The sequence below is a fragment of the Adiantum capillus-veneris genome, chromosome 15, assembly GCF_014529385.1.
Source record: "Adiantum capillus-veneris isolate H3 chromosome 15, ASM1452938v2, whole genome shotgun sequence".
Classification (NCBI taxonomy): domain Eukaryota; kingdom Viridiplantae; phylum Streptophyta; class Polypodiopsida; order Polypodiales; family Pteridaceae; genus Adiantum; species Adiantum capillus-veneris.
The window spans coordinates 42,380,967-42,397,361 of NC_140945.1; the positions used below are offsets into that span (position 1 = coordinate 42,380,967).

The 16,395-nt window shown below is 41.6% G+C and overlaps 1 protein-coding gene and 1 pseudogene across 1 annotated transcript; both read right to left on the reverse strand.

Annotated features, from left to right (window-relative positions):
* Window positions 1-4,202: 4,202 nt before the first annotated feature.
* LOC147440580 (uncharacterized) lies at window positions 4,203-5,524 on the reverse strand (annotated as a pseudogene).
* Window positions 5,525-6,460: 936 nt separating this feature from the next.
* LOC147440581 (uncharacterized) lies at window positions 6,461-7,126 on the reverse strand. Its single transcript, XM_086483314.1, has one exon. It carries the CDS (start codon window positions 7,124-7,126, stop codon window positions 6,461-6,463), a length of 666 nt encoding a protein of 221 aa, XP_086339440.1.
* Between the last annotated feature and the right edge of the window lie 9,269 nt (window positions 7,127-16,395).

Consider the following 16,395-nt stretch of genomic DNA (forward strand, 5'->3'; position numbering starts at 1 on the left):
AGCTTCTTGATATTTTCAAAAACCCCGCGCCGTCGTAACAAGCGCCGACTTGCTCCAAGCTCAGGCTCCACCTCTCTGATCTCTTCATCAAGGATAGGTATTTGCTACCGTAGCACACTGATGCACACCTCTAGGATATCAATATCCTCCATCAAACTTTTTTCCACGCCCTCTTTACCCTCATATACCAGTAGAGCTGGTCCTTGTTTGCTTGAATAGAGGCCTTCAGGTCTGTTAGTTTTGATGACCCTGGATGTGACACCTGCTTTTGGAGCCTTTGGAGCAATGCCTCTAAGTCAGGTAGGTAGTGAGCCACTGCCCCTCTGACACCTTGCTCTGGTTCTGTGCAGATGTTGTTGCCACTTTGAGTCACGCGGGCCTTCTTAACTGACTGCGGGATAGTTCCAGGGGAGGAAGCATTTTGCTTCCTCCATGTCTCAACTTTATGGTCAACACCACCAGTCCTAAATGATATCATCTGCAACACTCCTTCCCCAAACCGGGTCCATGCTATTCTATGCCCTGCTGGGTCTTTTCTCGCTGCATCACATTTCTTGAACGCATAACCCTTAGCAAATTTGGTGGTCAGTTCACCACATGAAGGGGGTCCGTGATAAACTTTGGAGAATAGAAATCTGCAGTCATCCACCAGATGTGGCTGCAAATGATTTAAATAAATTTTGTTGTTCTTTTGGAACTTGTACTTGAAAACAGATAACCATTGCTCGGATGGAAAGTCCTCATCAGTCAGGTCCTTAGGGAGTTTGCCTTCTAGACTAAGGCCATACTCCTCATGCAAGTCCTCTGTTGTATAACAAAACCTGGTTTGTTGAGGGTACCCCTCCATTTTATTCTTACCTGAAATGTCAAACAAATCAGAAATTATTGTGAAACAAATCCAAAGTACCACATTTGTTATTGTACATTTGATAACTAATAACTAATAAATAATGTGTTTACAATATGATTTATCCATACTCTATTTCCACAAAACTTCAACGATAGTCTGCAATAACTTCAGTTTTAATCCTTAGCATATGATATACAAAGCTCTAACATAAAGCAAGGAAACTATAGAATCATGTACATTGTTTCAGCTAAACCTTTCTATCCACAAACATTGAAGCTCCACAACCGCTTTTCTAGAATATTCTAGAAAAATACACTTAATACTATAGAGAAAGCTAGATAATTAGCATGGTCCAAGTCAATTTTCTAATTTTTCTCTCATATGCATATAGATTACAAATGCGATGCTCCAAGGTATCAAATTTTACACTGAACATTTAAATTCAAAATTTTACACCATCTAATTAACACAAGCTTGATTCCAATGAGTAGCTTACCACGTCTTGACTTGTTGGCAGATTTTGATTCATCCTCATCGACACGATGTGAGGTCCGTTCGGAGTCGATTTCAGAAGCCTTGAACTGTTTTGCACTAGCCCTTGTGTTGGGACTGCTTTTGTTCTCCAGCTCTGTTTGTTGAGAGGCGGGGGTGGAAGAACCTTTGTTGTTGCTTCTCCTATGGGTGGGAATTCTCTCCTTGGCCTTCCCTTTCTGTTTGCATGTTGAAGGTGACACTCTGTTGGCATCAGCTTCCTTGGCCTTTGGGGTCCTCATGGTGGGAGAACTCACACGATAGAAGCTCTGCTACAATGCTGAGAGAGAGAGAGAGAGAGAGAGAGAGAGAGAGAGAGAGAGAGAGAGAGAGAGAGAGAGAGAGAGAGAGAGAGAGAGAGAGAGAGAGAGAGAGAGAGAGCATCTCTGCTACGAGTCTGAGGGGGGAGAGAGAGAGCCCCAGCGCTGGTAGAAAGTGCTAAATTCAAACGGACGCAGTTCGGACCACTAAATCCACTAATTACACCACTACTCTCACACGGGCTGACCCATTGTAAAACTGCATGACTTGTATTTTTGAGATACAATTATAGCTAAAAAATACAAATTCCAAAACTTTTGCGCCTCAAAACTTTCCCTCCAAAGGACCAAATAGGTGGAAAAAAAATTGGCCCTTTTTTGTACCACCATCCTTTGCTTTCAACGCACTAAGGTAGTGAAAAATCCTCTTAACAGCCTGCCAATGCTTAGACCCTGGGCTATGCATAAATTTGCTGACCTGTGAGATTGCAAACTGAATATCTAGCCTCGTGTCTAGTAGCAGTTTGGTAAAGAGTGACATTTGCAGGATCACCAGCATCATGTAGACTCAATTTCAAACATGTTTCCATGGGAGTGGCAATAGGTTTGCAATCCTCAAGTCCAAACTTACATAGCAATGTCTCTATGTAACTTTTCTCACACAAGGCAATACCACCATCATACTGCTAAAACTGCAATGTCTCTATGTAACTTTTCTCACACAAGGCAATACCACCATCATACTGCTAAAACTGCAATGTCTCTATGTAACTTTTCTCACACAAGGCAATACCACCATCATATTGCTTAAACTGTATCCCCAAGTAATGATGCAACAGCCCCAAATCTTTCATCTTGAAAGTAGCATTCAAATCATCCTTAAATTCAGCAGTATGTCTCTCATTTGGTCCAGTGATCAGCAAATCATCTACATAAAGAACCACAATGGGAAGTACATCACCCTCACACTTTAGATACAATGTGCTTTTTGTTGGACTATTACGAAAGCCTTGTTTGACCAAATGAGTGTCAGCTTTCTCATACCAAGCACGAGGAGATTGCTTCGACCCATACAAAGCCTTGTTACATTTGGGGTGCTACCATTTAACGAGCGTTGAAAAGCGAGCGAGACAAATGAGTTGGAGATATCTTGTAGTTGAAATCCTAGTAATACTAGACTACACTTAACTTTATTTTTTTTCCATGTTTGTATACAAACTGTGTACGCTCCATTGACTTTTTTTGCTTATTCCTCAACACCATTCAGGAATTTTACTCAGCATTTTCAGTTCTAGGTTATATTTATCCCCACTCTCTCCTTAAGTTAGTACTTACCACACACTTTTTGAAGGATTGATTAGCTCCAAGATCGTGTCACTGAAGTGAGAAGAAACCAAAGAGTCCCATAAAATTTATCATTAGTAAAATGGCCATAGTCATCCGAAGGCCAACCCATAAACTACCTATATACGTGCACAACAATCGTGACATGCTTGCCATATGTTTAAGGCATAAACATCCATTACTTCTTTGTCATTAAAACCTTAAACATAAAGCTTTTCAACATAAGAAATATTATAATTACAATCTTCTACAGAGACACACATATAATCAACTCACACTTCTCATACACAGATCATGACTAGAGAGAGAGAGAGTGTTCAAACATGAAAAATGACACTCTAAAATAACTAATGCACAAAAGCAACCAAAAACAATACTCTTGAAATTGCTTAGTGACTCAACACCTAAAGTTTGCCGACTAAAAGTGAGAGAATGTGGTTTGATTTGACTCATTGCAAAGAGCTTTTGATTGCAAAAAAGTACACATAAATAACTTGGTTTGTCATTAAACATCATGATCTCCATACACCACCTAGGTTAAGTGGAAATAGAGAAAGAGGGAATAGAGGAAGGGGGGGGGGAGTAGGTTGTTGTGGATAGCTAGTACAACAAAAGTAAGTTGCAAAAATAGGATATAGATGATAGATAAAAAGAAAAACATGCTTAAATTGCTAGCATATGTTTTCCATACAAGGCCTAAAACATCTAATTCTATATAGGATGAAGTTGATAGCTAAAAGGTGAAACTAGCTTTAGCAGCCACTAGCACACGTCTTCCGTGCAAGGCTTGGAATAACTCTATATTTGAGAGAGCAGCTTGATGCATAAATGCATGAACATTTGCATCCAATCCAAGAGTCCTTAAAAATACAAAGTATATATGCTTGCATGGAATATAAGTACTTGCCTTTGCATCTCGTCTCACAAAGTCCTCACATGTACACCGTGGAAATTGACTTATTGTGATGGAATATGAAATCCCATGCGCTTTTGATCCCTCTGACTCCAAGAAGAAAACGTGCACTTCGTTTGGGACTATTATAATCTCTCTAAGAACAATTGCATGCATTTTAGTTGCCAATCCAATCTTATCCTTGAAATCTTTGGTGAGTTTGCTTCTCCACTTGACCATTCTACCATCCCTCTTTTGTGGCCGTGTTGCACTTTCAGATGGTTGCGATCGAAAGCTTTCTACAATTGCACCTTCTTGAGAGCCATCATCCAAAACAAATCCTGACTTTCGCAATAAACTTGTCTCTTCTAAAGATAGAAACGTTCCCTTTGAGATGGGCCACACCCCAGGTGCAAGACCTCGTGGAAAAATAACAGATCCATGCACATTCCAAGCATGTTGCACATTGCCATTGCAAAACCAAATGACTTGCTCTTGTATGCCACCTGGGTATCTTCTTCTTCCTTTGAAGCAAGGGGCAGGAACACCATGAAATGTTGTTCCCCCATTTATGTTGATCTCAACCCCACACCTCTCACCTACATCAACAAGAAAAAATTTAAGACCATAGAGGAAAGGTTAGCGACCAAAAATGATAGATTCAATGTTGTACTTCTAACCTGTCTCCTTGATTAACCCAAAACAACTCACTTTAGCCTTAGGAGGTGCTCTCCTAATGGCCCAAGTGGACTCTGCAACTTCAGACTCCTTTACCTGTTGTACTTTGAAGCTTGGACATTGTGGAATAGCTCTAGAGGTTGTGATGGTATTATATTCAGGTCTTTGACTGTCAGTCTCATGAATTGGAGTTGAGTGATCTAGCTTTATTTTTCGACGCAAACTTACTTGCTCCATGGGCTGTCTCATATACTCCGAAGAGGCAAGACCTACTGCATCCACTGTAGAAGCAGTCAAATCAATAACCTTCTTCTCAATCGCTCGAGTTGTGTTTCCTTCCATTAGCCTTTCAACTAGTTGTTTCAAGTCCGGACCAGTACCATGATATTTTCCATCCATAAAAGACTTATATTTTGCACTTTGTTGCACTGCTAAGCATAAGTCAACAGCAGTAGCCTCATACAATGAGACATACTTTGTTGCTCCATGTGCAACACGAATACTTGGGTGAAAGCGTGGTTTGGTGGTACAAAAAAAGGACCTATTTTACTTCTACCAATGAAAAAGTGGGGACTAGTAAAATTTTTGTAGTTTAGGTCAAAACTTTTCGGACCTTGTGTTTTTAGATTCTTCTTTCAAAGATCTATCCATTGATATATAGTATGATAGATAGTTTTTCATGTGACATGTAGAAATTGTAGCTCAAAGATTTGTCAAAGGTGCTGTCAAGGAAAATCCTTTTTGTACCACCAAAGCATGCTTTTAGCCACTTGCATGTTTAGATTCAAATAGGTTAGTTGATGGTAAAAATCCCAAATCCTTGTGTTCTGTAAGAAACTGATCAATCCAATGTGATGCTCGTGCATCCCACCATGCAAGCTATAGTTGTAAGATTTGTAGTTGTCCCTCAATAATGTGGTTGTCAGTCCAATAGTTTTGTATAGCTTGCTTACATCGTTCCTTCTCCATCTGAGTAGGTGCACTTCTCCACTGGCTGCACATATACTTGTGCTCTTCTTGAAAGGCTGGCTTAATGCACTTCTTAGTGTGATCCACCATATTTGTCTCCCAATGAAACTTGCAAGACCTCTCTTTCTCCTCCACCTTATTATTTGGACCACCAAAGTAGACTGTGCGCACTGCAATCCAATTTTGCTGAGCCTCATCTGACATGAAACCTCTAAATTGAGGAAGTGGAAAACCATTTTGCACCAGTTGGTTGTTTAACATTTTCCAAAATTGAACCTGAGCATGGTGATATTGCACCTTAAACTCACAAGTTGCGATTGTGAGCAACTCACATACATGTGGATCATATACATGGGCTCCCATTATGCACCACCCCTTCACGCGATGCACATGATCAAAATGCACCCATTGGCCCTCCAATGAGCCACCTAGTTGCATTCGATTAACAAGATCCAGTCCTGAACGTGGACACTTAGATGACATCTTAAACACATGTGGCTGGCTATCATCACCAAGTTGATCAGGAAAAAGAACACTTTGGATAAATGGATATATGCATCTTTGTTTCAGTCTCAAAATAGCATCCAACCCACTGTCCCCTTGAAGAAAATCTTTTCTAGTAGCCTGGATGGACCTCCTGATTCGAGCTTTTTGAGAGATAGGAGTAATTTGATCTAGTACTTTGTGCAAGTAACCCTCTGAAGAAGTCTTGTGAGAAGCACCATCCTCATGAATCAAAAGCTCCATAATCAAGTCCCTTGTGACTGAGACTTCAATTTGCTTGCATGTGCCAGAAGGCTCAATGGTTGCCCGCGTGAACACCTTATTGTGAACAACCTCCTCCACCTTTTTTGATAACCCCTTTGCCACTGGATGATTATGAAAGCCCATGTGTATGGCACATCTTGTTGTGCCATCTCTATCTCGAGGGATACATTAGTATATGAATTCTTGACAAGTTTTGATACATTCTGGTGATTCACCACAGTGCTTACAAAGAAGAACTCCATTTTCTTTGTTCAATGGTCCAACAGGTGGCGCAGATTGAAGCTTGCCTTTCCACGGAGTCTCATTCACTGCTCCAAACATATCTACACAAGCACAATCAATGTTATAACACCTTAAGTGTCCACAACACCTACTTATTCTCACTATTCCTTTGAAGGCATCAACAGAGATGGTCTTGTATGTTGTCCAAACATGTCCATCAAGCCTTTTCTCCATGCCTTTCATGTTAGAACCATCTTTGCAAGGTGGAAGCTCAAACAAATAGTAGCCATCATATTCAAGCGGAAGCTCATCAAGTTTTTGACTAGCTTGTGCTGAAGAAAGAGCAACATGAAGAGAGCTAAACAGTGGAAGCTTTTGAAGACTTGAAAAAATGCTAATCTCTTTTTCTACCAATTTTTGTACTTGTCGCTTTTCTAGCTTGTAAACACCTCCATTGTTATCATGAAGCTTATACCCATGACTTCCATCCTCTAATGAAACTATAGAAAGAGACACAACTACATCATCTATAGAAGTTTCTTCAGATAGAATAATGTCTTGGTCTGCAAGTTGAAAATACTCCTTTAGAGCACTGAGACTAATATCACACATCTCTGTGTCATATCTAATTGAGAGAACTCTTTCTTCATATGTAATAAGAACTGAGTGAGGCATTGTAAGAGTGAAGCATCCAGAGACAAACGCAGAGCTCAGGACAAGATAGGTTTGCTTTTAATATCCAAAGCTAGATCCATAGAAATCATTTTCTTGAGCCTTGAGAAAATGTCAAGAAAACGTTTGGCATTAGTAATAAAAGGGATGGCATTTAAAAAGTTCGTGCAATCATCTATTTGATAGGGACGGACCAGGATCCATGAGAGATAAAAGAACACAATTCACGAGGAAAGTAAGAGCTTCTGTCACAATTTACGAGGAAGGTAGCTTTTGATTTATGTTCACTTAAATTTTAGAACATTTCCTTTTGGTCTATACTCATTAAAGTTTTAAGCATTTTTTGTGAATATCAATTTTAATTTTTAAATAATTTTTAAATTTTTAAATAATATTGTGCAGAAGTCACGCTCCAAGAACTGCTCTGTTTTTGCACTCTCCAAGAACTATTCACAAGGGTCTCCAAGAACTGTTAGGAAACGCTATACTAACAAGGCCGGTTATTTTGTTTTCATCTCCTCACCAAGGGTTTCATTGTTGCATTTGGAAAAGCAAATCTCAGAGCGTCGGTGAGAGAGAGGACTTTATTTTGCTCACCAAGGGTTTTATGCTTGCGTTTGGAAACGCTTTCATGGGAGCACTGGTGAGACATGAGTGTGGAGCTAAAGGCTCTCACGTTGGAGGTTTTGAGTTTTTGAGGTTTTGAGTCCTCACCAAGGCTTTGAAGTTTGCGTTTGGAAATGCAACTTAGAGAAGCCAGGTGAGGAGAGAAGTGTTGGCAGATTTTCGCAGTTCCAAGCAGTTCGCAGTTCCAAGCAGATTTTCAGCTTGGGTAGTTCCAATCAGTTCCATGCAGGTTTTCAGCTAGTGTGCATGTCAGCCAGTGCGCAGATTCAGTCAATGCATAGGTGAGCCATCATAAATATCTTTTTAATTAAAATCTGTCTTTAAGCCATCATGTGATCGTTAGAAATGAAATAGGGTGGGAGTGATTGAAATTGGAAGGGCCTTGCAGTTTGCGTTTCCAGGGTAGTGTACTCCACAACATGCCCTTGCAGTTTGCGTTTCCAAACTCTATTCCTCAGGGCTTGGTGAAGACCTACGGAGGTGTTGGGATGATCTTCTCTTGATTTATGTTGCTGGTGAAAATGAATTTCCTTGCAATGATGAGGGAGCTCATAAGCATTGCCTTGCTGGTGAAAATGCATTGCCTCACTATGATGAGGTTAGGAACTCAACATTCCAGGATGACCCATGTGTATATGTACCCATGTATGCATTCACTTCGGATGAACCAGACATTGTTTCAAGGTGATAATTCGTGTGGCAGATGGTAGCTGGCAAGACACATAATGAATGGGAGGATGAACACAGAGCATCCGAGCTGGTTCATGCAACCAATCCTCTTGTATAGGAAGCTACAGCGGCACTTGCTTAGATTTTTGCGCACATTTTCCTACATATACTGTGCATCTGTACCATTTTACATTCTCTACTACATAAGGTAGGTCTTCACATTGCCATTATTCACACTTTTGTCATACACACTTGGGAGTCAGACCTTATTTCCGGACATTCGAGATCCTGTGACAGAGGTCCTTCCTTCATGTCAGCTTTGACCCTCTTGATGACACTACTCCATGTCATTTGATGAATGTGATGGATGTTTTTGGAGATGCTCCACCTAAACCCGCTACATATGAAGTAGGGGTCAGAGTTGCTATTGAGTTTGTCATGTTTTGGAAATGGAGAAATTCAGGGACCATGGTAATGGGAGATTTCTAGGAACGTCACATATGCAGGATTCTTAATAGAGAATAAAAAGGGGCAAGGTGCTGCAACAACTATTTGGAGACATGGTTCTAGATGAAACCAAGTACAGCTTCATCAAAATAGCACCGTATTCTTTAGAAGGACCTGTAATGATTTACGTCCTTGAAATGCTCACCTGTAGTGGCCGTGGAAGATGCCCCATTGGAGAAGTTTTTATTGTTGAATTCTCTAGACTAGAGAGATAGGTTAGAGAAGCATGTGCTCTCATGAATTACAGTGCTAGACACCCCACCACAAGACTACAAAAAGCGGAAGGCTCTCAGCACAACCTAGCTTTGACACAGTTATACTCTTCCAACAACTTGATGAGTTGTTCCCAAAACTCTCTTTCCAATTGTTGACTGATTTTCACCATTTTTTGCTCTTATGGGGTGCCTATGTTGACCTCCTATAGCTGGTCTGGTTTCACCCACACAGTTAGCTTTACTTCTTTCATTGCTTGATCTTTCATCCATGCTTTGATTTCTCTTTCGCTTTGCTCCCTACTATCTTGCTCTGGGCTTATTATCCGGTCCTCTCCTTTGATCAACTCTTCTAGGTCCTTTGATTCAAGTTTCCCTTTCTTTCTTACTTGCTCAAGCATCCTATCCACATGAATTGAGAAAAGTGGTACCAGGTGTGGGTTTTGTTGTAGTAGGGCCTCTTCTTCGTCATCTTCTAGCACTTCAGCCATGTTGCATGTTTCTGCATGCCTTGGCGTCATTGTTGAGTTCCTCACCGCTTTGTTACTCCCAAAGTGAATACACATCTTTTTTCGTCTAACCTTATACAGATTCTGTCTCTTTTCCAATCATGCTTCACCTTTGCATCTCTTAGCCATGGTCTGCCTAAGGCATGTCACCACCTCTCGACATCTTGCGTTTGGAAACGCTCTCCAGCAAGGCTTGGTGAAGACCAAACCTTGTCTCATCACCTGCTGCTGTGAAGACCCACTTTGTGTTTGAAAATGCTTTCCTCCAAGGCTCAAATATATTGAGATTGTGAAATGACAAATGTACGTAGCAAGAAATAGATTGGAATTACTAAGCAAATTGAAGAGAAATTGGGAACATGTGATTGTATATGATGAGAGGGTATGCACCATAACATGTATAGAGAGGGAATGAATTAACAAAGAAACTACAATGAAGTCAACAAATAATCTACACTGCCTTTGTCTGCTTGTCACATCAAGGTTGGTCGTTGGTGGTAGTGCAAAAGGTTACCCTACTGGTGAGTCACCTGGACATTAGACATTGAACAACAGTGGGAGAGTCAAAATGTTTGTCCTTGTACTCAAGAGTAAAAAGTCTCATGTAATCCATCTTTGAAAGTGACAGTGCATTAAAGAAACAAGCCAGAATTTTCATGCTGTGACAAGTTTGATAGGTTCTCTTGTATTACATCCCCCATACAAGACAATTGTATTTCAAAGAGGAGAACTTAGAAATGGACCAACTGACAAGTAGTTGTGTGAGAGATGTTTAGAATCTGATTAGACACATTATACATGAGGATGAATCACAATCTCTCTCTCTCTCTCTCTCTCTCTCTCTCTCTCTCTCTCTCTCTCTCTCTCTCTCTCTCTCTCTCTCTCTCTTTGTGCATGCACGCACATGCTCTTTCAAACGCGACCGATTCAAGAGTAGTGAAGATGTCCATCCAGCTTTCTGTCAATACCAGACTCTCCTTGATGTGATGGGAGTCGATTATGTGGAAAATATCCTTGTACTCCCAGTAAACTTGAGTACGGCTTCTGCCACTCTGAAGCTAGGAATTGGCATTTTAGAACTTGTGTAGACTATCTCCTCTAGCTCTTTGATTGGTGGCTTTCCCATAATTATCCACGTTCCATAAGTCATTAGATTCTTTGTTGCTTCAGGATCTATCTCAGCTGAAGATGTGATTTTAAGTCGTATTTCTCCGCATATGCTGAATTTGATCATCGTAGGAGACAGTCGATCTTCTTCTATGAGCTTGGAATTTTTTTTCCTTTATGTGCTTTCATTTGCAGTTTTTGTGAAGTCGGCTTCTTTGAAACAGCTTTTGTTGTGGTTGCTTTGCTTCCTTTGTTTGCACCTTGGAACCATGCTCCATGATGTAGCAATCTATCTCAACTTTTTTGCTTTCACACTCACAAACTTCATTAGCTTCCTTCAACACCTTTATCATAAATAAGGGAGTTATATCATACCCATCTTCATCGCAAAATTTAGTCAGGGTCGCCTCATTCACACACACATCAAGAGTCGCCATTATTTGATCCCATCCAAAGGGTTCAAATAACTCCTCTTGAAAAGGCTCTGGAATATATGTCTCATCTTCTACTAAACGCTCTAGGATGCAATCTTCCTTTTTAAGAAGTACACTCTTAGGAGCTCCGTACATCCAAATATGCACTTTGCTTTCTAAATCAGTTGTGGAGTTTAAGTCTTCCCCCGGGGTTCGCACTACATCTCTATAACTATGATCTTTGACATTGATTTTTGTTGACCTCTTTGTGTCTCAAGTAGATATAGGCATAGCCCTAGTCTTGTCCCATTTTGAGCTGACGCATGAATGGTCTGCCCAATATGATGTCAAAGTTGCTGCTCTTGTCAAAATTCATTATGGCAAAGGTGTGCTCATACTCTATGCCACACGACGATACAATGATTTGTTCTAATATTCCAATCGGTTTCTCCGTGTATCCATCCGCTAATTGTAGTTTCATTCGAGTTTTCCTAAGAGCAGGCTTTCCCCATCTTTTTCATATCTCTTGGGTTGCAATGGAAATTCCTACCCCACTATCTAATATAGCAACCGTCTTTACTCCTTTGTACTCAAGTGGTAAGGTGGTGTTTCCTTCTTCTCCTTCACAGTAGTCACCCACCTTATTTACTGGTACTGGCTTTGTCTGTGGTTTCTTAGGCAATGTATCATCCATGCTTTTGTTAGCAAGTTGGTCGTATGAAGGGATTTTAAACCCCATGTTTTCCAGGTTTTTGCTCATTTGGCCCCGTAGATGCGGTCTAATTTTTAGTAGTTCTGAGAGATAAAGTGTGCATTGTATAGGAGAAGACATTAATTCATGCAAGCTCTTGGTATCCATCATTTGTGGTGTGGCTTTCCACTCGGAAGGTACCATTTTAACCTCCGATTTTGTTTTGAGTTCTCGTATGAAAGATAGCAAAGTCTTTAGAGAGCGTGGTTTACTCTCTTCAAATGCGACAGACCCGGCATCCCCATATAAAGATCGTATATCTCCTGGGAAAAATTCGTGATCCATGTTTATCTCAGGGATAGGTGCTGAGTGTAAAGTAGCACTACCATCTTTTTGGTTTCTGATTGATTCCCACAAGGATTGTGGCCACGGTTCTTCTACCTCCAGAATAGGCATCACTGCTTGTGAGCCCACCCCATCTATGGTATTGGCTACTTCCATTGTATCTAAAGGTGCCTCAACTCCTCGATATTTCTGGTCTCTGTTGACAATACCCTGGCTCTCCAATTCTTGGAATTTATCATGGATTAGAACCTCCATTTTTGGAGCATCTGGAACATGTGGTTCCATAAGAGCTTGGGGCTTTTGGATGAGCTCCTTGCACATTTGCAACCTCTCTTTTTCATACCCTGGACGAGGATACGTTAGCCATCGATCCTCTTGGGTTTGGTTGTTCTTTAACCTAGCATCATAAGCTTTCAAGATCTCATCCAAAGGTTCAAACACTTTGTCGACCAAGACTGAACCTCCCGAGTTAGTCTTTGACTCTTTAGGTCCCTTTGTGTTTTTGTTCCTTTCTTGCTCATGTCTACTACTCTTTTGTTTGATTCAATTCAGTTTCCAAAGCCGTTTTCTCCTTCAGTGTCTTTGCTTTCATTTTGTCTCGTTTGCCTTTCCATGATCTTCTTCCGAAGGTTCTCACCAATATGTTCTCAAATTCTATTTGAACAGGTAATGTGGCTTTTTTAGCTGGTTTTTTTTTGGCATCTTCTTGAGCTTGATCTCGAGTCATCACGTTTAAAAGAAATGACGGGTTCTATCTCGGATCCGCGTGAAGAAGGCATTACGCCTACAACATTCATTGTTGCTTTTCCTTTGTAGTCTGGATTTTTAACACAGTGTTGGCATAGATGATCTGTCCCACAACCTTCACAAAATATGAATAATTTGATTTGTGGATCCTTGTTTGGACAACTTCATGCCCAATGATCACCTCCAACTCATAGCATGGACCTTCTTGTTTCATAGTTGGTGATCTAGCCAATGGTTGTTCTTACCCTGTGAGGATGTTCTTTGAACCATACTCCTGAAGATTGGCTATGAACATGAGCGTATTTGCATCCATGGAGTACTGGTTTCTCGTGGGTTGTGGCACATGCGTTGGCTGAGTGTAGTTGACTACCACTCTACCATTATTCAGAAGAGGTGGTTGTTGCCCTACCACATGTTGTGGCTTTGGATGAGTGTTACACCATGGAGTGGGATAATCCCCTCCACAAGTATTACATCTCCTCAATTGAGGTTGTCGCACATTCAAGTTCTGTATGTAGCCTTGGTTTATTATTCTAATTACCCCCTCGACCACTTGATCAATGATTGGTTCCCAAGGAGTTTGAACATCTCTATATGTTGTTGCCTGTCTGTGAATCTATATATGCCCTCATGAGTGTAATACGTAAGCACTCTCATGGATTTGTTGGCTTTGATGAATCTCACGTTTGGTTTGTTGATTAGAGGATGCTTCTCCTCTATGTATTCTCTGAATCCCTTTGTTGAAGGCATTGCAATGTTTCTTGCGTTTTTCATGTCTCTGAGTGGAGTAGAAAACCCTAGTGGTAGATGATTTATCATGGTTAAGGCTCTCTCAAAACTCTCAAGATAGTCCTTGACTATCCCACTTTGGCTAAGTTCAACTTATCCCTTGCTGCCCCTGATCATGTCTCTCAAAAGTTAGGAATTTGTGACTTTTTGGTCTCTGGAAATTAGTCTTGGGCTACCCTAAAAGTTTGGATTTAGGAAACCTAGAAAATTTTAGGAAGTCTAGGTGAGTGTTGTTGCTTGCAACCTTTCTTCCTGGCTATGTCTGACTCAATTTGGACTCTGGAGTTGTCTATCAAAAGTTAGAGCACTTTTAGTAAACTGCACTTGAAACAACACTGAAAATAGTCTCAGGACCAGAACACAAGAACTTTGGCTTGTATCTTGGTCTGTAGAAGGTATTTTTAGCTCAAACTTGAGATTTGGAATGTCCTCAAGTAGGTCTACAAGATCACCAACTCAGATATCCCCACTATGCTGAGATACATGGATCGTGATCCATGTTCCTTTGACAAATTTTTTTCCAAATTTTTGCAAATTTTAATTGTGTGTAGACAAGGTCATATGCAGGCTATATACCAATTTTCATCAAATTCTGAGGTTGGGGTACATGGATCGCGATCCATGTTCAACCACATCTGGACTTGATCTCTCGGCAGCTTGTTCCTGACTATGTCCACAAGCTAAATCTCAAATATTTTTGGATTTGGACTTGATTTGATTTGTCAAATAGCCAATACTAGGTCTGCACTGTAATTTTCAGTCTGTCACTTGTTTTGCTCCCTTTTGACCCAAATTTGCTCAACTTTTTCCAAAACTGGACTTGGGCACTTTACATAGGATGGGTTTCTTAGATGCTTGGATCAGAGGTGTGTCAGCTCTATACAGACGAGCACACAGTCAAGTTCTTTTATGAGGAGGTATAGGTGATTGTTACATGCTTACACGTTTGTTCAGACAGGGCTGTCGTCTTGCCCCCTTCCTCTTCCTATTCTATGTTGAGGTGATGAGCATGTATTTGGCTTCACAGCAGGTTTGCTTATGTGGCTTAGTGATCCCTATTTGGGGAGATGAGCTATTGGATACTGAGTTTGCTAATGACTCAGCCTTGTACTTAGATAGCCAAGAGGCCAACCTTCATAGGTGTGAGCAGGCTCTTGAGACTTTTTGTTGTGCATCAGGCACACTCATCAACTGGAGAAAGACAGTGGCCCTCTTGGTTGGTAGTGCTTCTATGCATGGTTGGATGCCAGGTGACGGTTTCAGATGGATTCCCCCAGAGACTGCAGTTCGGAACTTGGGCTATCAGGTTGGCTTGGGCTTGTCTCCCGAGCAGCAGATTTCTCCCCTCCTCCTTTCCATCAGGAGGAAGTTGTTAGATTGGAGCTCCGCACGAATTTCTCTGGCAAGCAGAGTTGTAGTGGCCAACCAGGTTTTGTTGGCTACTATGTGGTACATCACTTCTTGTTGAATATTTTTGAGTTCTTGCATCAGCCATGTAGAGAGGCTGATGAGGAACTTCCTTTGGTCAGGGTGTGAAACTCAAATAGCCTGGGCCAAAGTGGCATGGCAGGTCATCATTCCTCCTTGTTCTCAGGGAGGGTTGGGGATCATAGACCCATCACAATAGAACAGAGCCCTTCTAGGGAAGTTCATCATCAGAGGACTTCTTCCAGGAGAGGAGCCCTGGAAGGAGTTCTTGCTTCAATGGCTTAGTGCTAGAGTGCCTCAGGCTGGAGGCCCCTGGCAACCTTCAACCAGATGGATTTTCATAGAGATGCGAAGAGTTGGCTTGAGCAGGAGACTAGAGAACCTCTTTGCTGTGAGTCTGCTCCGATCCTAGGAGCAGTTGAGAGTCCTGGAGCAGCGTCATCCTACTTGCACGGAGGAGCACCTGAGATAGCCCCTTGTTTGGAAACCCATGGTTAGCACTCAGAGAGGCCACTTGGTTGGTAGTAGGCCTCATGTTTCCTGGGGTTCCATGGCAGAGGATCCAGCATGCACTCTAGGTGACTGGCTACATTTTTCAGGCTTGTCAGAGGAGCTTCAAGGCATCCAGCTTTAGGGCATGAGAGGGGTGCAAAGCATGTGTCAGGACATCTCTGAGAAAGTACCAGCTGAGTGGCTCACATTTCTCGAGTTAGCAGCGCGCAGATGGATGGGTGCCTTCACGCGACTAGAGGTTCTCATCTCAGTTCGGGCTTGCTCAGAGAGTGTACCCTCCCTATTTTCCGAGCTACGGGGTGGGGGACGCTTACCTAGAGTTGTAGTAGAGGCCCCACAAGTGGCAAAGTGCTATTTTCACAGGATCCGAGTGGTGGGCATCTGTGGGAGGACTTGAGTCATGGATCCTGAACTAGCAGCTCTTGCGACTGGCCATTGGAGACTGTGGGCTTTGGAGAGCTGTGCACTAGCACGAGTACAGTGGGATCCTAGAGAGTGGTTTTGGAGGGACCATTTCTCCTCATTAGACCATCCAGGTGTCACTTTCTTTCAGTACATTGTTCGACTGAGATGACACATACTGGCAGCACAGAGAGAGGCTCGTCCTACTGCAGCACCTCATTAGCAGGAGGAGGGTCTCACAAGTGAGTTC